Below are 27,500 nucleotides of genomic sequence, written 5' to 3' on the forward strand. Positions count from 1 at the left end.
AAAGCCAAGGAAAGCCAAAGCCAAGCCAAGGAAAGCCAAAGCCAAGGAAAGCCAAGTCAAGGAAGGCTAGGCCCAAGCCAACGAAAGCCAAAGCCAAGACAAGCCAAGCCAAGGAAAGCCAAAGCCAAGCCAACAAAAGCCAAGCCAAGTCAAATAAAGCCAAAGGCAAGCCAAGGAAAGCCAAAGCCAAGCCAAGTAAAACCAAAGCCACGGCTAGGAAAGCCAAAGCCAAGCTAAGCCAAGCCAAGCCAAGGAAAGTCAAAGCCAAGCCAAGGCAAGCCAAGCCAAGGAAAGTCAAAGCCAAGCCAAGCCAAGCCAAGGAAAGTCAAAGCCAAGCCAAGCCAAGCCAAGCCAAGCCAAGGAAAGTCAAAGCCAAGCAAGCCAAGGAAAGCCACAGCCAAGCCAACAAAAGCCAAAGAAATTCAAAGCTAAGCCAAGCCAAGAAAGCCAAAGCCAAACCAAGCCAAGTCGTGGAAAGTCAAAGCCTAGCCAAGTCAAGGAAAACCAAAGTCAAGCCAATCAAAGCCAAGGAAAGCCAAAGCCAAGCCAAGGAAAGCCAAAGCCAAGGAAAGCCAAAGCCAAGCCAAGGAAAGCCAAGCCAAGGAAGGCTAGGCTCAAGCCAACGAAAGCCAAAGCCAAGACAAGCCAAGCCAAGGAAAGCCAAAGCCAAGCCAACAAAAGCCAAGCCAAGTCAAAGAAAGCCAAAGCCAAGCCAACTAAAGCCAAGAAAAGCCAAAGCCAAGCCAAGTAAAACCAAAGCCAAGGCTAGGAAAGCCAAAGCCAAAGCCAAGCTAAGCCAAGCCAAGCCAAGCCAAGCCAAGGAAAGTCAAAGCCAAACCAAGGCAAGCCAAGCCAAGGAAAGTCAAAGCCAAGCCAAGCCAAGCCAAGGAAATTCAAAGCCAAGCCAAGCCAAGCCAAGGAAAGTCAAAGCCAAGCAAGCCAAGGAAAGCCAAAGCCAAGTCAACAAAAGCCAAGGAAAGTCAAAGCCAAGCCAAGCCAAGCCAAGGGCCGTCAGAGCCAAGCCAAGCCAAGCCAAGGAAAATCAAAACCGAGCTAAGCCAAGGACATCCAAAACCAAGCAAACAAAGCCAAACCAAGCCAAGCCAAGCCAAGCTAAGCTAAGCCTAACCAAAGCCAAGCCAAGCTAAGGAAAGTCCAAAGGCCAAAGTCAAGCCAAGAAATCCAACCAAGCCACAAGGAAATCCAAAACCAAGCCAAACCAAGCCAAGCTAAGCTAAGCCAAACCAAAGCCAAGCCAAGCCAAGGAAAGTCAAAGCCAAGTCAAGCCAAGGAAATCCAAAACCAAGCCAAACCAAGCCAAGCCAAGCCAAGCTAAACTAAGCCAAACCAAAGCCAAGCCAAGCCAAGCCAAGCCAAGCCAAGCCAAGGAAAGTCAAAGCCAAGTCAAGCCAAGGAAATCCAAAGCCAAGCCAAAGAAAAGCCAAGCTAACAAAAGACAAGCCAGGCCAAGGAAAGCTAAAGCCAAGGAAAGTCAAAGCCAAAGCCAAGCCAAGCCAAGGGAAGTCAGAGCCAAGCCAATCCAAGGAAAGCCAAAACTAAAACAAGGAAAGCCAAAGCCAAGCCAAGCCAAGTCAAATCAAGCCAAGCCAAGTAAAGTCAAAGCCAAGCCAAGGAAAGCCAAAGCCAAGCCAACAAAAGCCAGGGAAAGCCAAAGCCAAGCCAACAAAAGTCAAGGAAAGCCAAAGACAAGCCAAGCCAAGGAAAGCTAAAGCCAAGCCAACAAAAGCCAAGGAGAAGCCAAAGCCCCACGCCAACCAACAAGACCAAGCCAAAGGGAAAAAAAAAAAAAACAAAAACAAGCCAAAAGAAGCCAAAGAAGACAAAACCATAGCCAAGCCAAAGCCAAGCCAACAAAAGACAAGCGCAAAGCCAACAAAAGCCAAAGCCAAAGCCAACAAAGACCAAGCCAAGGTAAGCCGAAACCCAAGCCAAACAAACAAAAGCCAAGCCAAGGTGGTAAGCCAAAAACCAAACCAAGCCCAAGCCAAAAGACCTAGAAAAGCTCAAAGCCAAGCCAAGCCAAGCCAAGCCAAGCCAAGCCAAGAAAGCCAAAGCTAAGCCAAGGAAAGCAATTCAAGCCAAGCAGGCCAAGCCAAGGAAAGCAAAAACCAGCCAAGGCCCAAAGCCAAGTTCAAATCAAGCCAAAGCCAAGTAAAGTCAAAGCCAAGCCCAAGGAGAGCCAAAGCCCAAGGCCAAGCCAAAAGCCAAAAGGCCAGGAAAGCCCAAAGCCAAGCCAACAAAAGTCAATGGAAAGCCAAAGACAAGCCAAGCCAAGGAAAGGTAAAGCCAAGCCAACAAAAGCCAAGGAGAGCCAAAGCCAAGCCAACAAAAGACAAGCCAAAGAAAGCCAAAGCCAAAGCCAAAAGGTAAGCCCAAAACCGGCAAAGCCAAGCCAAAAGCCAAAGCCAAGCCAAGCCAAGCCTAGGAAAGTCAAAGCCAAGCCAAGCCAAGCCAAGCCAAGGAAAGCCAAGCTAAGCCAAGGAAAGCCAAATTCAAGCCAGGCCAAGCCAAGGAAAGCCAAAGCCAAGCCAACAAAAGCCAGGCCAAGGAAAGCCAAAGTCAAAGCCAAGCCAAGCCAAGGAAAGTCAAAGCCAAAGCCATGCCAAGGAAAGTCAAACCCAAAGCCAAGCCAAGCCATGGAAAGCCAAAGCCAAGCCAAGGAAAGCCAAAGCCAAACCAAGCCAAGGAAAGGGTATTTACTACATTCGGTATCAAATACCCTTCTAAGCAGTGTATTCCAAGATAATCAGCAATATATTTCATTAAAGAACAAGCAGACAAGCGCATTCATATTGTTTGTGGAAAATGACAGTATATAGAGTCAGTTGCCAAAGGACACATTCAGGGCAAAAAATTCCCATATTACTTTCGCGCTAAGCTGGCTTTCTAAACCCACTGGAACGAAAAGAAATGTAACATCTTACAATTTTTAACATGCAACCCCCTCATAATGACAATACCTCCAAACAGCCTTCTAATTAAGGTATTTCTTAAATGATTACGAGTTGGCAACTGTATCAGCACTCAGAAAGAATAAGAGATTCTTTGGGGTTGTTGTGCATCAAAGCTTCTCTTCCAATTAGCTTCATATGCCCCCTGCAATTGCAGTTGAGCTCTAAGACCAAACTAAATGAATGAAAGTAATTGCACCGCCTATATTGGGGAACTTGATTCACTGTTGATGACCCTTTTGTGTAGGAATATCAAGTGGCCAATACTGTGTAAATCTTATTACACAGAGACTTCATCCACGACTGAGCATTTAAAATGATGCACGAGGCACTGACCATCGTCTGTTTTCGCTCGAGCCACCCTTGCTTATGGGAATGGAATTTTGGGAAAAATATCTAACAAACATACAGACAATCTCTCTGTCTCTTTCTGTATATATATATATATATAATATATATATATATATATATATATATATATATATATATATATATATATATATGTGTGTGTGTGTGGTGTGTGGTGTGGTGTTGTGTGTGTAAATTTATTTAATATATATATAAATTATAATTATAATAATTATCATATTATATATATATATATATATATATGTATATATATATATATATATATTATTATCTAATATATATTATATATATATATATATTATATAATTATATATGCGGACACGCGAACACAATTATATTGATGACATTCCACGAAATGGAAGGCCTCACGGAACATAAGACTTCCTGTCCAAGGACAGCCTCACCTGCAAAATAATTGCAATATAATTCTCGTTGCAGATGTTTTTCTCGAGCAGTCATCAAAGACATCAAAGACACATTGGCGGTGAAGGAAAAAATTCATTAAAATGTCCCCGACGAAGAATAAAAGCTAAGGACGTCTCCCGGAAAGTCCAAAATAGAATTCCGTTCATCCTTATATAAAAATGACGAGGATTTAGTAATAAAAGCATTGATCGGCGTAAGAAATAAAATTATTAGTCATAAATATGAAAAGTGCTTGAAATAAAACCATATTTTTCATCCCACTCACTAAAATGAACAGCACTACACGGAGGAAATTCAACTCGACCAACATCAAAGGCCGTCCCTTGAGAAGAGATTAGCATATCAAAGGAGAAAACGGGATGATTGTTTGAACCTTCTTTGAAACTTTCAACAACGAGCCCACATCACTACATTCCTCGATGGGATGGAGCCTGATCTACAAGTTAGATATAACTACTTTGTACTGAAGTACCGGTAACAATTGCCGCCTTTTGCTTAGATATATCTCATTTGCATTTTAAAAAAACGTACTGAAATAGGACTTTGCATACATTCTATGGAAGTGCATTACACGCGCGCGCGCGCGCGCAGACACACACGCACACATATATATATATATATATATATATATATATATATATATATATATATATATATATATTTATATAATATATATGTATGTGTGTGTGCGCGTGTGTAAATATTATACAAAACCTAAAAATAAATATTGTCGTCCTCACTTAATTTCTTTCCATTTTAACATCTTCGCTGTTATGGAATACCAACTGTTTTGAGCAATACTTGCAGTAAAATACCATTCTACTCTACTATAAATATTCTTTTATTTTTCCTGAAAAGAACTGACACTGAAGGTAGCCATAAAACTTGAACTCCAAGATTGACGGCCAACACCGGATTTGTAACACATGGAGAGGAGTCTCCATGTGTTGCCACTTCAACAAAGATAAAAATCCTCGTAAAGGAGAGAGAGAGAGAGAGAGAGAGAGAGAGAGAGAGAGAGAGAGAGAGAGAGAGAGAGAGAGAGAGAGAGAGAGGCCATCTTCCTTACAGCCTTGTATGAATCTGGGTGATTGCTGTGAATGTAGCTGTGTCAACGTAGTATCTATAATCCACCGGGCAATGTGCAGTCAAAGACATCGTACGTCCTAAGAAATATTGTGCCATCTGCAATACCAAAAAGACGGCTCGGGGGAGATTAAATGTGATAAAGTCCTTATTTTCCCTTAGTAGTATCTGACTAGTGATTATCCCAGCAAAATTTCTAGAAGCCCTAGGATTTTTGAAGCAATGAATAAAAATCTTATACCTGCTGGAAAAAAAAAAAAAAAATGCAACTGTAATAATAATAAAGTCCAGAATTAACTACTTTGGTTGGTTCGGGGTCATAACAACCTCACTGGGAACTGCTTGATCTTTACTTCTAATATGTGTCAGGCCTGTATCATAAATAAATGGATGATTTATCCTTGAAATCTTGCGTTGATATTATGAAATTTTTCATCTCATGTCGAGTTTAGTATTACGTTCAAGTCACGATTTCCTCTTTTTTTTTTATATAAAGTTCAGTATTGCCTATTTATGAAATAAAAAAAAATATACATTCCACAGTTCCCAAGGACATAAAGTACAATACTATAAAAACGAAATATTATATTATACAGCAGGTATAACGCCAAAAAAAAAAAAAATTAAAAATAAAAAGCTCTAACTAGACTTTTGCATCTGATGAACCTGAAGGTATGTATTGAATAACCTCCCGGCTTATTGTCAATATGTAATATATATACATACGTATATAATATATACGTATGTATATATATTATATATATATATGTGTATATATATATATATATATATATATATATATATATATATATATATATATATATATATCATACACATACACAAACACACTAGTGTGAATTTTCACTTACGTATTTCACTCAGAAGATCTTGTTAAACCTAGAAGCAATCCATGGACATAGTTCTACTAATTGTAACAAATACGAAATAGTTACAGACAACTCAGGTTTCCTGCTCTATCTGTAAGCGAATGTAGCTGCCGTCATCAGAAATTCCGCCTTAATTCGTAATCTTAGTAAATCTAAATGATCATGAAAGAACAGGCTTTTCGAAAGCCAGTCACGTATTCTTTGGCCTTAACTCTAAAGTAAGTTGTAGATGAAGACTTTGAGAGAGAGAGAGAGAGAGAGAGAGAGAGAGAGAGAGAGAGAGAGAGATATGTATGTATATACGTGTATATATATATATATATATATATATATATATATATAATATATATAACTGTATATAAAAAGTGTGCCTTTTTTCAGTATACACCTTTTCCCCATTGTAAAATGTGACGCCAAAGAGATGCAGTCTCCCGCTTTTCCAACAAATCCATATGGATCAGGATGCTATCCCCTTGTCATTGTTTTTTTAGCCCACAGCAGATTAGGTGGGACCCATTTACTCAGCCACAGCCTTTCTGCCTGTCAAGGGATGGCACTAAAAGAAAAAGAGAAAAAAAACCTCTGACACTTCAAACAACAACAAGAACGTTCATCATGAGAGTTGATAATCACCCATCGCACCAAAAGAAAATACTATTGAAAACATCGCACTGAGCCATTCCTTAAATGTTGCACGCACTTCCGGGCTTCTTGGATTTATCGATATTAAAATAGCTCTTTCACTCCAATTATCCAGCACTTTCTTTTATTCCTCCCCTACCTCATAACAATCCCAAATCATGTGCGCATTTCATTCACCTATGATCCTCCGCGAGACAGACCATATTTTCTCCTGAGCTACCTTTTTCCCATGACCACTTCTATGGTCTCCACACTGCTTATTCTTGCATTTCCTTTTATGACAAATCTATCACTCAAATAATTAATAACAAATCTACCACTCAATTAATTAATCTTAAAAATTTCATCCATATTTTTCTTTCACGCCTCTTTATCATCATACATTTTCTTCCGAGAGCTGATTCAGCACCTTCTTCACAGGTTATGTACTACGTAATTGACTACTTCGGTCAAAACAGGCAAAATGGATTAAAGCATACCCATACTGCTCCATCCTCGCCTATTATTCCCTATGAGGTCATGTCCTACTGCTTCGCAATGGTCAAAACACACAAGCTTACGCACATATATACCTACGTGTGTGTCCTAAATATTGTCGTTCATTTTTACCCTCTAGCGCGACCTAAATTAGTTTATTACTCTAATTTCATGCTACCAGTCGAAGTAAATTTGTAAGCTTTTGAAGATACAATACATTGCTTAATACCTGACATAATTTACTTGGACTGAAAACTGCAATTTAAGGTCGTTAGATTTACATCAACGACAAACTAAAAAACTTGAAGGTAATCTAAATTTTTTTCTCTTCATCTATCTTTACAGCGTCAAAAAGGGAGAAGCCTTTAAACTTCGTAACTTAATAAAAAGGAAGTAACCTGATAAAGAATTTTTCCAAGCTCGTAAACTAATAAAAAAAATTTCCTAAACACAGCATAGCCAGGCCTAGGCTTAACATCTCCCGATCGATGAAGGGAAACTGCTTAACGATATTAAAATGTTGTCAACAGACTACGAGTCAGGTTCAGCGTCTAGGTACTATGAAAAGAAATCCATGTATAAACTAAATGCTGATTAAGTTGTGCGAATGTGACCTAAGAAGAGTTGTTTCCTTTGCCATCAGGAGAGCGTTTGTCAAAATGTGTGAAAAATGTAATACGCACACTACCCACAAGATAAAAAGAAGTGAAATTTGCTACACATGAGGCAAATCTCTTGTTTGTATACAATTAAACAGAGGCAAAACGTAGTACAGCATACTTTAAAAAACGTAGTAATAAGCAATGTAAACCACTTACAGGCAATTTTTTATAAGTGAAAAACAACTGTAAGGTTTACGTATGATGAAGTGTAATCTGAACCCACCGAGGGCCTCAGCAAATACTATCATGATTAATAGAACGTAAAGATTGCATTTTAAAACTCAGCCATGGACTACAAGTAACAAAGTGATGCGTGGAACAAACGGTGATTTATGAGATCTGAAGCGCACTGGGTGCTGTCTAAGGTGAAGGTACAATTTGCCTTCAACAGATATGCACTGCACATACGCACAGCGCAGGTGCCATCGGCATTTAGAGGAATGTTTATTACAGTATCAATGTTATCTATCAAACTACTGGAATGATCTGCGTTTGGGAAAAAAAATACAGTTTTTATTGGGAAACAGTTTGAAATGAGTATAGTAAAATATCTTTCTCAAGCATCAATAGTTATGAAATTTAATTCTATCAGCAAATATGGAAAGATTAGCTTGAAAAACAAGTAGGCCACATTGCACAGCCATATGCAATCATTTTCCTATCTACGAGGAACAAAAACATACATAAGTAACCTTGACGTCAGGACTAATGAAATGAATATTAGCTATGACCGACAGTATCCATTACAACAACTTCTGCGTTTGTTCGTCTTTCCGACGGTTCTATTTTCTGAATGAAATTGCTAACAATATTAATGTAACATACTTAAATAATTTATTAGGAACAAAATTCCAACGGCAATTGGAGTTTAGTTCCTTTGACATGTCAGCCCAGGGATTGTGCACCTATAAATCAGAGGCCACGTCAAAAGATATACCATAATGTAGTCATCAGATTTCTAACCAAATTTAAACAACTAAAAACGACAACGGTCTGTTATTTTCTTAGGTCGTTCATTGTGCAATATCCATAAACGGCGTTCCGTAGCTTGGACTGAATAAACATTTCCCTCTTCAAGGTACAGACAAGCAGGAAGAGAGAGAGAGAGAGAGAGAGAGAGAGAGAGAGAGAGAGAGAGAGAGAGAGACTCCAATGGCAAAGTTTCCACGACTTCCATGAAATGATTTTGCTTTACAGGCCGATACATCAGATGAGTTAAGTTTCTATATGAAAAGTTAGTGCACTTAATATCTTCATATATGAAACTTCGGAATGTCTCTTGACTGAAAATTAATTGAATATCACTTATATCGTTGACAGTAAAACTAAAATATCTGACAAGATGAAACAGAAAGTGTTACGCAAGAAGAGGGAGAGCTCAACGTTTCATGTAAGAATTGCATGGTTTGAAATGTGACCTCTACACCTCACCTTTATTTTGCATGCAGTCCTGCAATTCATGGATATCAACACCATGCCACTCCGAAACATCTTTCAGCATATTTACAATAGTCGAGAGAACTACTGTATCTCTGTCTATGTCTTCGCACACATTAAATATATGATATGCATTTAAATGTAAATGTATTAATATATATATATATATATATATATATATATATATATATATATATATATTAATGACATTTACATTTAAATGCATATCATATATTTAATGTGTGCGAAGACTTAGACAGAGATACAGTAGTTCTCTCGACTATTGTAAATATGCTGAAGTGATATTCAATTAATTTTCAGTAGAGACATTCCGAAGTTTCATATATGAAGTATATTAAGTGCACTAACTTTTCATATAGAAACTTAACTCATCTGATGTATCGGCCTGTAAAGCAAAATCATTTCATATATATATATATATATATATATATATATATATATATATATATATATATATATATGTATGGTATGTATGTCACATGTTACCGACTTGGCCTGTCATCCAGAAGACTGAGGTTCGTCCGGGATGTGAGTCAGGAATTTATTTTTGTGAAACTCATGCTCATGTACAATTTTTTCGATTGTATTTCGTGGTGAAACAGTAATTCGAATGAACTATTACCGACTGACTCGCTCATGGGACAGGGAGCTGGGTAGTGTCACAAGTACGTATGTTAGGCTTCATAAGCCAGCTCAGGAAAAACCTCCTGTATGGATTACTTAGGTGACCTTGAGAAGTCAGTCGGTACTGCCTTTGGTTGTAGCTCATAAAAATGCTAAAATGTTGAAATTTTATTTTTAATGCTTATATGTATGTAATGTATATATATATATATATATTATATATATATATATATACTATATATATTCACATATATTGCATCTACTGGTAATATATGTATATATAATACGACACAATCACACACAATCACACACACACACACACACACACACACACACATATATATATATATATATATATATATATATATATATATATATACATATATATATATATATATATATATATATTATATATATAATATATATATATATATTTATTTATATATCTATATATATATATATTATATATTAACATATACTGCATCTACTGGTCACTTTTTATATGCATATATAATACACACACACACACACACACACACACACATATATAAAGGTCGGCTATGTGACTTAGTTTTTCATGCTCTGATACAGGTTCGAATCTACTATGGACATAAAATTACTTCATATTCTTGCATTTGTATCTGCGAATGTGTAGTGAAGAACATACCTAAAAAGTGTGAAGAATTTGGGTAGTAAAGAGGGGTATTGTGGGTTATTACAACTATTTATATCTGGTAAAAAGTGACCTTTAAATGCTACATATATGTATGAATTTATGTATGTATGTATGTGAGAGTGTGTGTGTATATATATATATATATATATATATATTATATATTATTATTTAATCATATATATATATATATATATGAGGTATGAGAGCAAGTTATGCCATGTAAAAGGAAACCTTTCCTCCTATATCCTAGGCTAATATCCCTTTCTAAGTCTAACTCTCCAGGGACTACAGGTATGAGTACTTTCTTTCCTATTGTCACTTGTTATACAGATCATACTTTACAAAACCGAAGTGAACTTAAGCATTTTAGGTCATTTAAAACCATATATAAAAAACGTGACAAATATATCCAAATACAATAACGTTACATTCATTTTCTATTTCAAGCTTTCTTCTTCGCTAAAATTACACTTGGGGACCTTCCCTTTGATTTCACGTTCCTGGAAAGAAAAACCTCTCTCCTTTATGAATAAAATATAAGATTCCCTACCACACCTGCGCCTAGTAACCCGTCCCCATCAATTATGCTATTCCCTTTCTGGGGCATCAGTTATGATCCACCAATATTCATCAATTTGGTTCTATTTTCTCTAGAAAATCTTCTTTTCCCACCGACGCATTTTACTGAGCAATGTCAGCTAATTTTCCATTCATATTTAAGTAAACATCTGACAATTTAACTTCCCTCATTGTGAAAAAAACTATTTCCACGTCTCATTATTTTACTAGTTTTATATGAATGTACTTACCGAGTAAAATCTTGTTCTAGTCACCACCACACAAAAACAAAGATTATAGTTTGCTAAGTTTTATCTGAAATTCAGTTCACTAAAATTTATTCTGGTTTCGTACTTTTGCATCGTGTTAGGTTCTTGGTGCTCTTTCAACCTACAAAGGAAAAACTCTGACTTGGAAAAATGATTTATATAAATTTAGAGAAGTGTTATACTGCTGGAAATGAACTAAAAAGGGGAGAAAATTTAATAATGTAGTGTAGCCTGTCAATTCATAGAAAATTAAGAATATTCAACCAAAGACCCTATTCTTAAGATCAGGTCTTCACCTTCAGACATAGTTAATAAACAAACTCCTCTACTAATTTGCACCTTGCAGTAAAAATTGAAAAATCTGTTTTTAATTTCAGATTGTCTCTCTCTTAACATACATAATTACATTCATGCAAAACTACACTACATATAATGATTCTGGGGTATATTTAATAGAGAATTAATACATCCTAAACATATATGCAAATCAAATTATTTCTTTTTATATCCCGTCAACATGATGACACACTAACGCACCCAATTTCAGGGAGAATAATATTTGGACTTCTTCGTTTGTCTGTGACAAACAAACTTTAAATTACAGTCACTATCAATATTCATACCCAACCTAACCGGTCCTCTAACCCTAATTACAAAGTTATTACCATCCATTTATCCCATCACTTCTTTGGTATACATTTTATAAATATACTGTACTCCTTAATCATTGGGTTTTTCATGCAGTGATATCCATCAGTAAGATATTTTCACATTTTTTTTTTATAGCGTAACCGTAAAATCGACCTTACTTACCGCCTTCTGCGCGATAAATCACTTCAAGAAGACGTCCCAGCTTTTCATTAACTTACCTGAAAATAAAGAAAATGCTGTTCAAGTAATCTGTATACAAAATTAATATGTAAATATTACAATTTTCTGTTTCTAATAAACAACTACAGAAAACTTGAGAGTCCTCTCTTGATATTGCTTCAGCTAATTTAGCGGTCTGTTATCTGTAGGTTATTTAAACGAATATACTGTGCCGAAAGGAAAACCAATTAAATAAGCGATAACTCTCAAGGTTTCTAAAAACATAAAATTTAGACTTGAAATTAATACATAAAACTACGAAGAAAAAGGGGTAATACTTGAATTAAAATACTGAGTAAAAACATTTACCATATTTTTCGACTGAATTCTTACTGTACTAACAATGCGTGCAAGGTGAATTCTCTATATGAAATATATTATTTACATAATCAGAACGCAGCCAGCCACATTTCCTATAAAGTACTACAAGCTAACAATATGGGCTGCTAAGTCTTCTACACTCGAAAACAGCACAATATCATTATATACATATATACATATATAATATACATATACACATTATATATAATATATATATATATATATATATATATATACATAACATATATATATATATATATATATATATAGTATATATATATATATATATATATATGGAAATGACATAAAAAACGCAGCAAGGAATCTTCCACCATTCGAAAAAGAACGCCCTTATGCTAGATAGAATTTGCATTTCTTGGAATGGATTTGGTTTTCTGATGTAAAAATTCACATTTTGTGGTCCTCAGCCTGGATAATATTATTTCCAAGGGTTGAACTGAAAAAGATGCTTTCTTCTTTTGTAGAATTGTACAAAGGAATCTCAAGGGGTGTATAAAAGGTTTTTTTCTTCATTGTAATTCCATAAACGAAATCAGTTTTATACCTATGTGAAATGAAATACTCTCTGCGAATTCATATTCATAAATGAACGATGTACTGAAGAAGATGGGAAAAAATACAAAATGTTTTAAACAAGAATTCACAAGAATATATTCTGTCTATTATTGATGAAAAATTGACGAGAAAAATAACACAATATCATATACTTTTCTGTTACACATTATCTCGTCACTTTTTTTCCTTATACCACCTCGAAGTATCTAAGTCTTATCTTTACCAGTCTCATTCTTCGTAATGAGTAGGTGTGATCGACGTGTTTTTGTTTTCCTATAATAAAGAGATTGTTCTCAGGACATCAAGGAATATCACCGAGAGGCTTCTGTGAGCGTCATTTCCGGATGACATTAAACAACAAGTCTGACACTGAGAGATAGAGAACTTTAGTGGCAAAAGAGATATTCTCTACTAAAGACAATTAGTTACTATCTCGAAAACCATCAAGATAAAATACAAACAAATGGATAAGTTAGATTTCGTGAATCACTCATTCGTCAAATAAAAAAAAATTAATTTGTGTTTGTTCAAGACTGCTATAGTTTTCAGAGATATGAGAATCACAACTGACAGATAAGAAAGAACTAAACAAATAAACGACTCTAGCTTCTTGAATTAGCATTCTGTCGAATTATAACACTATCTGGCCCGGGGCAGATAAACCTTTCAATTACCTTACCTTTGGGCGTACGATATTCCCAAGATGCAATGAATTCGATAACTTTCGACATTTGTGGTGCAATACTTTCAAGCATTAACAGTCACATAATGTTCAAGTGATAAAAATTAGCACAAACAACCACAGACATATCCCATACATATACATACATACATACATACAAATGAATAACTTGATCACGAAATATATAAAAAGTGATGCTATGTATATATATATATATATATATATATATATATATATATATATATATTATATATATAGGTGGCATTACCTTTATTTATACACACACCCACACACACACACACACACACACACACACACATATATATATATTCTATATATATTCTATTATATAGATATATATATATAATATATATATATTGGTATATATATATTATATTATTATATATATATATATATATTAATCTCAATATATTATAATATAATAAATATAATATAATATAATCATAATATAATATGATATATATATATATAATATATATATATAATATAATATATATACTATAATATAATATAATATAATATATATATAATATATAATAAATAATTAACCAATACCGAAAACACCAAAATTACTTATTGCACAGATGAATAAACCATGATTTTTCTATGGACACATATAAAAACAAGAATCGCAATTAACTCATGGAAAATATCTGATGACACAAACTGCATGACCTGACCATAAGAAGAGTATAAATTAAATTAAAAGTGTGTGTGTGTGTGTGTGTGCACGGATTTTAATTGTGGGTTGGTATGGAAGAATGGACGACACAGCAATCTGCACATTATAGTAAAGACAGCTTTTGTTACCACACCATCACCATGAAAACGAAACACAGCTAGAGAAAACTATAGTAATGTGATTAGTATATAATCTCGCAAATGCGAGTCTATTACAAAGAATGAAGCGAGTTTTGTTTATAAGTATTACAAAGAATGAAGCGAGTTTTGTTTATAAGACATTCGTTATTAATGACAAAAAAGAAACACGCAAAACGGATAGTAAAAATAAAAGTGAACCATTAAAATGTAAAGTGTAACTGTTCTGACAGTAAATGGCTGAAAGGTAACCATGACAGTATAGTTAAAGTTAAGCATATTTTAGTTTAACCAGACCACTGAGCTGATTACACCTCTCCTTGGGATGGACCGAAGGATTAGATTTTAATTTACATAGCTAGGGACCAGTTACTTACTTAGCAATGGGACCTACAGCTTATTGTGGGATCCGAACCACATTATATCAAGAAATGAATTTCTAATCATCAGAAATGTGATCCTCTGGTTCCACATTGGCGGCAGGCGGGGATGGCAGTATAGTAAAAACATTGAGGATTAAATGGCAAAATTTTCAAACACAAAATTTGAATACATGTAAATTTTGGGGTTGGGGAATTTTTTCTTATTTTTTCATGGAACTTTTATATCGATTCAGAGAGAGAGAGAGAGAGAGAGAGAGAGAGAGAGAGAGAGAGAGAGAGAGAGAGAGAGAGAGAGAGAGAGAGAGAGAGAGAGAGAGAGAGAGAGAGAGTTTATTTTCTTTCGATGTACTAATGTGGTTCAATTTTTTCATAAAATTTTAGTGGTGGAAACCTTTTTGGTTTTGAGGCGAAGACAATCTTGGCTCAGGTAAAATTTATATGAATAGGTATGAGGTGAACTCATATCTAAATTAATTTCCTTCCATACTTGGGGAGTTAAATTAGGTAATATTGTCCCTTTCTAGGTCTGCATCTTACCTCGTTAGGAAGAAATGTTTCTTTTAGTTTCTTTCCGCCAATGAGGAAATCCAGATGTGACTTGGTCACACGTTTCTGGTGAATTTAACCACTTTTTCCTTTATATTTCATTTCATCTCTTTATATTTCATTTTATCTAACTCCCCTCCTCTACCTCTTTTGAATCTTCCTGTTTTCTAGAGTTCTCACCAACGAAAACAACGGGAAAATACCGCAACTTACTTTAATATACATGATGTACTCAGGTTTTATAGTTGATTAAATAGGGAAAGGAGCATTGCTTAGAATGTGTAATTACGTTGGTTTTTTATCCTTTTAATCGTAAATCCTTAATATTATTCGCATGATGCTCTTTAAAAATTTCACTACACTATTATACACACGCCAAAACCCATCCATTAATCATAATGGCCGTTCATACGGCCCAAGCACACAGAATAATCCATATGATATTCGAGAAAGTGAGAGCAAATAAAAAAATCCTCCTCACCTTAATCCATAAAGTTTAGGAAAAGGAATATCACGACAATATTCCTCCCTCAACACAGCTCCCAGGGTGACTCTTTGCCCCAAGATAGTCACCTTCCTTTTTTGATCAAACGGAACATGTCCACTGGAAAACGTTTCTCAGTGTCTGGTTTCCCTTAGATTCCTGGGAGGCATCTCTCTCTCTCTCTCTCTCTCTCTCTCTCTCTCTCTCTCTCTCTATCTCTCTCTCTCTCTCGATGAATAAAGGTTTAGAAACATAAAAAGAAAGCATAAAGAATATATTCCTAGGAATATTTGTAATTTTGTCTTAATCATATTTTGAGTTAAATTCTACTCCTTTGCAAAATTTAATGCTATTTACACACTGAACAGTAAAATTGTTTATTGTTATCCCTGTTCCCAACGTCATACCATTTTCACCCTAGTTTCTATCTAGATTACTTTAACCTTCACACGCAGTCTTTATTCCTTGGATTCACCTCTTCCAACATCGTCTCGACAACAATGGATAACTGAATAGGACTACTGACTGCGGAAGATATGACTAGAGGCAGTCTCATATTTTAGAGGGAAAATTTTTTTCCTTTCTCCTCCTTTCAGCCTTTAGACTTTAAAAAACAATTATTTGAGACTAGGATAAAACTTTACAAGTATAAAATTATATTTTCCTGCCTGGTCTTCTCTAAATGCTACTTTCAGTTCTAGAAGGAATTGACTATTTGTTTACATAATTTAGAAGGCTAACTTTACATTATTCTTATTGATATATTTAAATAAAAAGTTTTCTGTATAGGATGAGGTCAACCTAAGTCCTTCTTAAGATTATCATTTTTGTCTTTCTATTTGCAACTCTTTAAGCGTTGTTTTCCTTTCAAGCGATCTGCCAGTGTGTTATAATTTTCTGGGAATAAGTTATAAATTAAGGTTTAACGTCCCATAATGTTGTGTAAAATCTGTTAACTTCAAACTCTAACAAAGTGATAGGCCTTCTATTGATTTCCCTTTTAATTATGGAGGAATGTGGCCGAGTTCTCTGCAAAGCTAGGAATAATGTGTCCATATCTGTCCCCTACCATAAAAACAACGTCGAAAGCAATATCTGCACCTCTTTCGAGATTACAGGGCCGTTCGTACTCGCCTAAAACAGTTTTTTTTCTTATGAAATGGCGCATGAGTAAGATAATATTCTGTCTCCCTCAATCTTCGTCAAATTCCCCTTGTCTTTCTCAACGTACTTGAACACATGAGTTAGTCCCTTCTTTTTCAATTACTAGTCATTCAAACGACCAGCTAAATTACATCCATACTATCCTCCGCATGTGAGTCGACTTATGGAACTGGAAGGTTCATAAGATCTAATATATTATATTGTATAATAATGCTTTGATCAAATACGATCATATGAGGGATTGGGAGCACCATCCAACAAATTGGAGCTTTAATAATTATATTGCAGTCTGTTCATAGTAGCTACACGCTGTCGAGAACCTAAGGGCAGTATAAGTACTCGTCACGTTTCATGCTTTATTGTTTTATTGGTTTCATCCTTTTATAAAAATCAATGACAACTTCAATTTGTGCATACTGACAACAGTGTATTTATTTTTGTCCAATTTCATTTAATAAAAAAGAATAAATTCCTTCCTCTAACAATTGTGCGTACATGTTATTTTATAACTTGTGGTTTCAACCTATAATGTCTTTTCCTTTTCAACATTTATTGCAGTTGCATTTTCCGTTACATTTCAAAGCGGGCTACAGCACTGCAAGTTTAAAGAACTTGTTGATTAATTAATCAAAACAATAAAAACAAAAATTCGGCATAAATCCATGCTCACAAATATCGTCCGCATCTGCTTGGAAAGCGTTCAAACATGGAACACGAAAACACATGGCTAAAATAGAGCCAAGGCTTACAATTAATGAAGCTATGTTAAAAAATAGCCTACGCCAGCCAAACAAAACCGTGTTCCCACGCCCATTTCACAATGACCCACCTCAGGATATAGCATGTACACCATGGAGTTACCACAAGAGGGTGCACCAACCTGCCATTATATTTACAGCGTAAGCTGCAATTCCTTTGTTACTTCCCATATCAATGAAGGTACAGCAACCATGGACCTTGTATTCGCATCTCAACAGCTAATGGCAAAACATTAATATATTATTGCCTGCCTGCATTATATTATTATAACGAACAGGATATTGGTACGGCAGTCGTATCCTGATTGCAATAGATACTGGTACGGCTGTGAATTGCGCATGCGCGAACCCTTGTTTACCCCTCAGGCATCAGTGACAACACGAAAATGGCGACCAAGCAACGTGAACCGTGTAATAATACTTAAGTTTTCGCGAAAAACAGATGTTTTCAGGTTCCATCGAGCTGAAAAAGGCAATAGACGTCTACGAAGAGTCAAACTTCCAGAAATTGTACATCCGTAGGTCACGTAGGTTAGGTTAGGTTAGGTTAGGTTGGTTAGGTTAGTATGCTAACCTATAAGATGCATGCACAATTCACAGCCGTAGCAATATCTATCGTGATCAGTATACAGCTGCCGTACCAATATCCTGTGCCATATCATAAAGCGCCAACCATTGCTTTGAAAAAAAAAAAAAAAAAAAAAAAAAAAAAACCTATGAGACCTAGCGAAATATAAGTAGTTTTCTCAAACACTAGACATTTCTTCAGACAACAAACTGCAATCGTTAAGCAAGGCAATTAATTAATCCCGAAGACCATTAATTATTTTAGAAAAATCTACTCATCACAACATGCACGGATTTAATGGCTAAACTGCCTTATATTCACTTATTTGTAATAAATCATTATGGTGTAATGTTAATGTTATGTATATCTTAGTTTTACCAGACCACTGAGCTGATTAACAGCTCTCCTAGGGCTGACCCGAAGGATTAGATATTTTTTTTACGTGGCTAGGAACCAATTGGTCACCTAGCAACGGAACCTACAGCTTATTGTGGAATCCAAACCACACTATATCGAAAAATTAATTTCTATCACCAGAAATAAATTCCTCTGATTGCGCGCGTTGGGCGAGCCGGGATTCGAACTTCGGACCACCGGATTGGCAACCGAGCGCGAAAACCACTTGTCCAGCGAGGAACTGGTGTACAGTTAAGTGCATCACACATTTTACTTATGTGAAACAATATTCTTACACATTAAAAGAATCTAAGACGACCGGTCATTTTCCTTAGCGATAAAACTCAAAACTAAATCTCTTGTGCTTGCTTTTACCAACGCTTTATCTGTCAAATGAAAATTGATTTCCTCATAACTGCTCACTTCGTTGATCATTTTGACAAACTAATACAACTTTCTTCCAAATGTCCGCCTCCATGAAAATTAAACTTTGCCTAATCAAGAGTCATTTGACAAAAAATAAACGGTTCCTGTTTTTAAGGATCATTGATTATGTAGCAACAAAAATGGGACTATCAAATCCATTAAGATTGCAGATCAAATTATCATGCACCCTATGCAAAGCAGTCTTCTTTTTTTACAACACATACTACCTATACATATATACATGTAAAGTATATATATCTACATATATATCTATATATACAAATATATATATATATATATATATATATATATATATATATATATATATATATACGTATATATTAAAATTATAAATGTGCATGGGATTTGAATACCATGTGAAGCCACAGGAAAAGCTTAACAAGAAGCGACAGAGTCCCAACTGAACCCATGCAATTAACACATATAATGTGTTAGTTACACGAAAGTACTTGGCACTCTGTGGCTTCAGCTGATGTACATTATATATATATATATATATATATATATATATATATATATATATATATATATATACATAAATATATGCATACATACATACACAGACAAACATTTACACATAGTATGTATCTTAATAAATGAATAAAATATACTATGATATCTCTCCCATTTCTGTTCTTCCTGTTTTGAAGTAGTGGTTCAACATAATTCTTCTGGGTTAGTTCCCATCTTTTAAAATGATTTCTCTTTTGGTTCTTTACATACTAAAAGTATTCCCAGGTCACCATGAGAGCACGAAAAATGTTATAGCAATGGAGGTACAGCACCTAACTGCATCAAACAAGTAATGGAAAAAATGTAACCGGAAAACTGGGAGGAAAGCGGATGAGAGGGATAAATAAAAAAAAAAATACAAAGGAAAAAACTAAGGTAGTGTTTGAAAAGAATAAAAATTGTAAAATCTGCTAATACAAAGTACGATATGAGCCTACTTTTACAGAAACTGGTGTTAAAAAACGTAAAAATGGGAAGAAAAGGCAAAATTAGAGTATAAAAAAAAACCTATAATATAGCGGTATGGACGCATTTTGGGTATCAGATGGATGAATAGCGAGAGCGTAATTAACCCCACGTTGCCGCAAATGACTTCCTATATTAACCCCACCAATTATGACTCATCACGATGTTGACACAGAAAGTGTGCTGTGCGTAGCTTTATGTCAACCACCTTTCTGGGTGCCGCCACATTCGGCTTGTTGGTACTCATATTTAGCTCTCTGGTAATTTAATAATAATAATAATAATAATAATAATGGGTAAAAATCTCAATTACGAGGGCTGAAGTAATGTTGTTTAAGGTCCACAATAATAAATCTGATGGTAGCAGTTGCAAAACTTTATAAAACTATTAAATGGTTTTAGAAAGTTATACAACTGTTACCATCGGGCATATTATTGTAGACCTTAAAGAACAACAACAACAACAACAACAAAAACAACGATAATAATAATAATATTAAGAAGAAGAAGAAGACGACGACGACCCTCTCTGTTAAACAAACAACCCCCTGTCCTCTTAAAAAGGATGGTTGAATCTTGCGAGTTTAATTTGTTCAGTGTTCTCAATTTTCCTTGCAATTTTTTCCTCGTCCCGGTTAATACTGGTCAATGACTTAACAATATTAACGTGGAAGAGAAAAGAATTATTAGGAAAACTGAAAACACTCAATACAAAATTAACTCGCATGATGCAGCCATCCTTTCTAATATAATAATAATAACATTAATAATAATTATTATTATATTATTATTATTATTATTATTATTATTATTATTATTATTATTATTATTATTATTATTATTATTTCAAAATATCGCTACGTTCACGATAATGCAAAACTGTTCCAAGGATCTAAAATTCATAACTGATTAACATAAATATTTCGATACGATGAAAAATGCAATTATTAAATAATTTTGTTATCAATCGAGAAACTAATGAGCATTAACAGCTGCTAAATTTTGTGATCCCACACAATATGCCATTGAAAATAATCTTTAAATTCCCCAGCATCATAATGAAATATAACTTTATATCACTAACAAGATGCTCTATCTGCTCTCCACTCATGCCTGACCATCATTCGTACTCAACATTTGCAAAACCAAGGTTACCAGCAATACAACAGATGGGAGCACCATCATGCGGATTCTCAAACTACTTCTCTAATGACCTTCAACGAACATACTCAACATTTATTCGTTTTATGTATCAGGAAAATTAAGTGTGACTTGCCTAGGAGAAATGTGTGGCATGTGCTGCAGCCATCCCAATAGCTTGAATGGCATGGAAAAGAGAATCTAGGCCAGAGGCCAAGCGCTGGGACCTATGGGGTCATTCGGCCCCCGAAAGCGAAATTGGGAGCAAAAGATTTTAGAGGTGTAGCAGAAGGAAAACCTCAAAGCAGTTGCGCCAGGAAACAATGGTTAGGAGAGGGTGGAAAGTAAGAGGGAAGAAATAGTATAGGAATGGAGGTACAGTAAAAGGAATGAAAGGGGTTGCAGCTAGGGGCCAAAGGGACGGTATACAGAGCTTAAGTAATGCCTACAATGGACAGCGCGAGGTACATGACGGCACAATAAGAAGGGGTTAATCCATTCCACATTTCCAGTACAGGTGATTTGTGCATAAAGGATACAACTTGTCATTGCTGATGATGTATTAGTCCTCATCTAGCCCCAACTTCCAGATCTGATTTCAACTGCTCCACGAAAAAAAGTTAAGTCTATAGTCACGTCTACGTGTTAACCAAAAAGAAAAAATGGCTACCAGAAAGCGTAAAAGTATTTTGTCAGGGAATGCATTCGCAAATAAAGTGCCTTAAACTGCACAACAACAGCGAATATGGAAGGGAATGCTGGAAAAGCCTTTTGGCAGTTACTGTTATCACTTTAGTGTCTACGGTCAGAAAAAAGGGGAGGACAGACCGAAAAAATAATTTTCTTCTGTGCTGCTCAAACTATTAAAAAGATAAATACAACAATGCAATAATAAAATATTACAATATGAGGCTAGTAACTAAGGCCCTTGCTTATATAAAAAAAAGCGCTTTGAAGGAATGTGTAATATTTATTTCCTGATAAAGTGGACTGGTGATTATACCCTTCAACCAAACAATACCGGTAGACTATTTGTAAGTACATCAGTCTGCTATAATCCGTCCTTCCTGATACTTGAGATATAAGATGCTTTAAAATAATATACGAATTCACAAACAAATGATGTCCAAGGTTTGAAATTCTGAATATGAGACATATAAAAGTAATCGTTTATGAGAAATTAAACATTACTTCTCACTATGCCTTATTCTTGATGATGCGAAAACCATTCCAATTCAGAATTCATGTTTCATAAGTTTACTGCTCGTATAGGTTCTTAATTCTTTATAACGTTTTGTTTACTCCTTTCCAGTTAATCTATTTGCACTCTATCTGGTTTCCACATCCTAAAGATTTCATTTCATGAGTGGACTTACTATCATTTGTTGGAAAATCTAAGACGAAATGCAAATAGAGGTTTTATTCCCTATCTAGGCTTCAAATGCACTGTAAATGTTTCTCTAATAAGCTGTAGGTCCTGTTACCAAGTAACCAATTGCTCCTAGCCACGTAAAAATGTCTAATACTTGTCTTGTACAAACCTAAAGATATTTGGACTGCTTTGCCCATCCCAATTTCCTAAGTAAAAGCTAATACACTTTATGATTTTTCTTTCAAAAAGTCCAGTTCTTGTGTTTGATTAAGAAAGTCTACATGGAAGATTAACTTGTAGCTTCATAAAAAAAACTAAATATCTCCTGAAAATAGTTTGTTTAGTGGCTCTCTTAAACCAGGTCAAAGCGCCTGCCTGTGACTTTACCAACCCTGAGACTTCCATTAAATTTTGAATGAACAACTTTCTAAAAGTGGAGCGATTTCTCTGGCCGCAGTCGACCCTGGGAAGTTACTTCCTCCCGAAGCATTCGAGGAACCTTTTCAAACGCCACCATCTTCCCTCTACTTCCTGCCACTAAAGTACCCTCAGAGTACCTTTTAAAACTTTAATAGTGCTTTTAGAAGCCCCTTTTTTGAAGTTTTCACTGCCTTCTTAATTTCTCGCCATCCATTATTCGCATTGCTAATTACCATTCGACAACGATAAAGAGGCAGAGACTTTTCTTTTTTTCAATGAGACTATTCACATACTAAAAGAATGAATCTGGCAGAATATTGATGTAAGGATGCATATAATAAACACCTCTTCATATCAATACAGAGAGAGAGAGAGAGAGAGAGAGAGAGAGAGAGAGAGAGAGAGAGAGAGAGAGAGAGAGAGAGAGAGAGGTTTTATCTATTATACCTGCATACTTCCAAAGTAAAAGCGTTTTATTTTAACATTTAGGAAAAATGTAACAAACACCTTTAATCAAGAGAAATGGAAATAAAATGGATAACAACGTATTATAAAATTGAGCTGTTTTTATACATCAGAAAGATACGAATAATTCTAAAGAAATGGAAAATTTCAAAGACATTTAAAACTGTAGGTAATAAAACAAATATATATCAATAAGAAATATCGAACGGTTATTTTAATTTTTAAATATATATGACTTTCATAGTAAATTAAAATACAAATCCACAGTAATATCAACTTAAAGTTCTAAATACGAAGTACTTTTGCAGGGAAAAGGCATAACTGGAAATTATCGGGGACACCTGAATAACGGAACACACGCACACATCAACACGACCGCATTCATCAACGTATGTCATCTCACGATATCCCTTGGGGTGAGTACGTGCGACCACTTCCGTTCAATTTCTCACATTCCAGGCAAAAATTTGGCTAAACAGGATTGCGCAGCTATGAATAGTCGATCACGCAGGAAAGGGTCAATGGACCGCAAAGCATGATTGAGGGGAGGGCGCAAAGGGTTCAAGAAACAAGACAATGTTGAGAAAGTCACAAATATAGCAAAAATCAGAGTAAGAACGCAAGGCGTTCAAGTGAGAGTTACTCCTACAACGACAAAATAATCCGTTCATATCTTGGAAGGAAGAACAGCTGCACAGCAAACTAAAACACTAACACAAAACCTGTCGGTTTGAGCTAAATCACCGACGCTATCTATAACGATTTTCTCTTCACTTCGACCTTTTCTATTGGCAGGTAATAATAACCTTTAATTTACAGCCAAACAAGGCTAAATCTCCCTTGGTAACGTGATCTATTGTTGATTAACGGATGAGATACTGAGTATTAAATAATAAGCGAAATTCAGACAACAGAGCTCTCTGGTTTATTGTAGTATATTCACAGTTCTTCACTGATAAAAATGACTGTTACAAAATTTATCTTTCTTATATTAGGCAGCTAGAAGTGACTATCTCTAGATCTTTCTGTCTACAAGTTACCAAGGATAACTTACATTTATATACTTAATAATATGTTAACATTATTATAACTATTGTTTTCCAGAAATTGAATTTGAATAACGTAAAAAATTTTACAATCATTATTTCAGTATTACAACACAACATGGGTATAAATGAACACCCAAATATACTTGTAGCACTCCCTCTTCACTGACGCACACAAGGTAAATTAGGAAATAAAAAAAACTATACTTCAGCTTAGCTAATACCTCCGAATCGTTTGCTTTCATTATTCTAAAGAAGCAGGTGATATTAATTTTAACCTCCTATAATAAGGTATATCCCGAATGTTTTCCATCAATTTTAAGCCTGACAACCATATCAAACACAAAAGTGCAACTGAAACAAAGTCATCTAACGCCTCAGCAAGGACCAGTGACCTCGCGTAAGTGGATCGGTGGCAGGAGAACCCATCAGATAGCATAGAAACTGGTTATGGCGGACAAAATGCTTCTTGGCTCCGCACCTTCGAATTACTGCTGAAACTTGCACTAGAAAGAAATTCTCAATAACTCGTGAGCCATCTTACTCCCGTACAGCCAGAAAGACTGATTAACAGCTTTAAAGCATTGCGAATAACAGATCTATGGTATGGTCAGTATGACAGCAAGTTTACAGTCAGTAATACGAAAATAATAATTCTGATACTGGTCAGAGTGACAGAGCGGGCCCTAAATAGGAAACATTCAGTTCCCGAGGCAAAAACGCTAACTGTAATTCGCAGAAGCTTCTTTCTGAAGTAATGATCTGGAAGACTGTCAAGGAAGACTCCTCCTGTTAATGGTCTTCCTTATAACATCACTACAGTTGAAAAGAAAACGATAACTCCAACCACAATAACTTTCTGAGGATAGAGCTCTCCAGATGATGTCTACATCCAGATTTGATAGGAAACAGGTTGACAGGTGAGGACCAAGAATGTCAGCTGAATACTTAAGCTAAAATACTAGTATTTAGCCCATACTATGTAAAAACTCTTCCAAGAAAATGTAATGAATCCAAACACACCATTTTAATTTTGACGTAAATGAAGTTCTGTTATTTTTTATTTAATTTTCTTTAATAATCTCCATTGTCCACAACAACATCCACAAAAGTTTTGGGAATTCTATCAGAAGGAAAATGCGTTCGTATTTCCCTTCTGATAGAATTACAATACTAAACTTGTGGTCCACAAGTTTAATTTTGGAAGTTTAAGATCAAATACAAGGTTTCAGCAACGGGCTCGTTGATTAAAACTATATCAAAATCCATCGATGCTCGAAACTGGAATAATGCTCTTTCTTAAGCCAATGAACTTGGTGGTGATTACAGGACAAGGTAGGATAATGGACTCGGGAAAAATAAACGGAAGACATTCCACCTGCTCTTTTGGAGCTTAGGCTGACTGAATCAGAGTACGAAAAGCCTTTTGTTTCGGCAAACACTCTTTTTGCCTTTTCCTGTCAGAAATTTTGCTAATGAACTCTTTTTGTACAAATCAATTTAGCAGCCAAAATGTTTTTACAATACAAGATATATTGATTAACCAGAAAAACTTGATCCAACGAAAACTAAGATCTTGATAAGTTAACACAAAAGCGTACACAATACCGTCCACACCCAAGAAAAGCCTGCGATGAAAATAGCAGACTAAGCCAAGGAATAATGCAAGGCCTCATGATTAGGACACCACCGAAAGTCTAATTCCCTCGAATATCAAAGAAAAAAACATTGTTAGTCCAGGGAGATAATAAACAGCCAAAAACGAAGAGAAATTTGCATGTCCAACGAGAACCTATTCATCTCTCCTCTTCCTCCCACCAATTCGAAACTCGCATCCAGATCATTATGCTTATTTGGTAATCAGGCATCGGAGGAACGCGTGGGTGCATACGTGGGATGAGGCGTAACAAGCATACTGTACTTAATAGGGACATAATTCATTAACGAGACATTATCGCTATCACAATCGTCGATTAAACATTTAATGACAGCAGATGACCACCAAATTATTCGGGTTAAGTTCCAAATCGGTAAGCGTCCAGACAACATGAAGGGTATTACCTAATCGGTGACTAAGTCTATTGACGGATTTGGAGCGCTAACGCTATTCGAAATACGAGCTAATTATTTTGACTCCAACATTCATCTGTTGGTAATTTCACAGTTAACTTCCTTGCTGAACAAGCCTCAAGATATCGACGATCCAGAGCACACAAAAACACTTTCAGTTCGATTGTCATCCATGAATTTTTCCTCTTTATCTTTTTCAATTAAAACCCTTACAATAGTTACTCAATATGGCAGTCAATTTAAAAATAAACAGCATTGGTGATGTTTCATACATAAACAAACTCTATTAAACACTTCATAATCCACGCTTGAAGAAAGATACCTCGATGGCAAAAGAGTCCTCCTTAAAGAACTTGACATTTTTTTATGAATACTAAATCTAGAAAACGCTTGTTACAAAGATCGGTATAAAATTTATTACTTATTATTATTTCGATATTTTTCATCTATACTGTGCAATCGGTATACGATACGAGGCTCATTAATTAATGAAAAATGTCACGATCATTCGACTGCAGATTTCGTCCTTCAGAATTGCGTAACCTCAACAAAATTTCAGTTTTGCGTAACCTCGACAAAATATTTTTGCTTAGACCCATGAAAATTTATACTAAGGAAATCTGTGATGGCAAAGGATTGATATTGATGTGACATTTAGATCGACACCACAGTTTTAGTAAAAATAACGCATGAGCTTTCATATATTACGTTTCAATCAGACTGTGAAGCCAAATTCATAATAATTTCTAATGATTTTTGCGTCTAGATACTACGAGTTATGACAGAATGCGCTTTCACTTGACTCCTGTTAGGCAACGACTTGATATTTCAAAGAGACACTCAATTAGAGTTTTAAAAGATTATTTCT

At 35.3% G+C, this 27,500-nt stretch overlaps 1 protein-coding gene across 1 annotated transcript in view; it reads left to right on the forward strand.

The window, feature by feature from the left end:
* Nucleotides 1-27,500, forward strand: part of LOC135221293 (nucleolar protein dao-5-like) — a 37,173-nt gene that overhangs the window by 4,836 nt on the left and 4,837 nt on the right. The window contains 4 exon segments of the mRNA XM_064259102.1: nt 1-274; nt 1,192-1,321; nt 1,529-1,689; nt 2,036-2,713. The exon segment at nt 1-274 is cut by the window's left edge and continues 415 nt beyond it. Coding sequence (XP_064115172.1) covers nt 1-274; nt 1,192-1,321; nt 1,529-1,689; nt 2,036-2,713 — 1,243 coding nt within the window.

This window comes from Macrobrachium nipponense, chromosome 2, assembly GCF_015104395.2.
Source record: "Macrobrachium nipponense isolate FS-2020 chromosome 2, ASM1510439v2, whole genome shotgun sequence".
Taxonomy (NCBI): Eukaryota; Metazoa; Arthropoda; class Malacostraca; order Decapoda; family Palaemonidae; genus Macrobrachium; species Macrobrachium nipponense.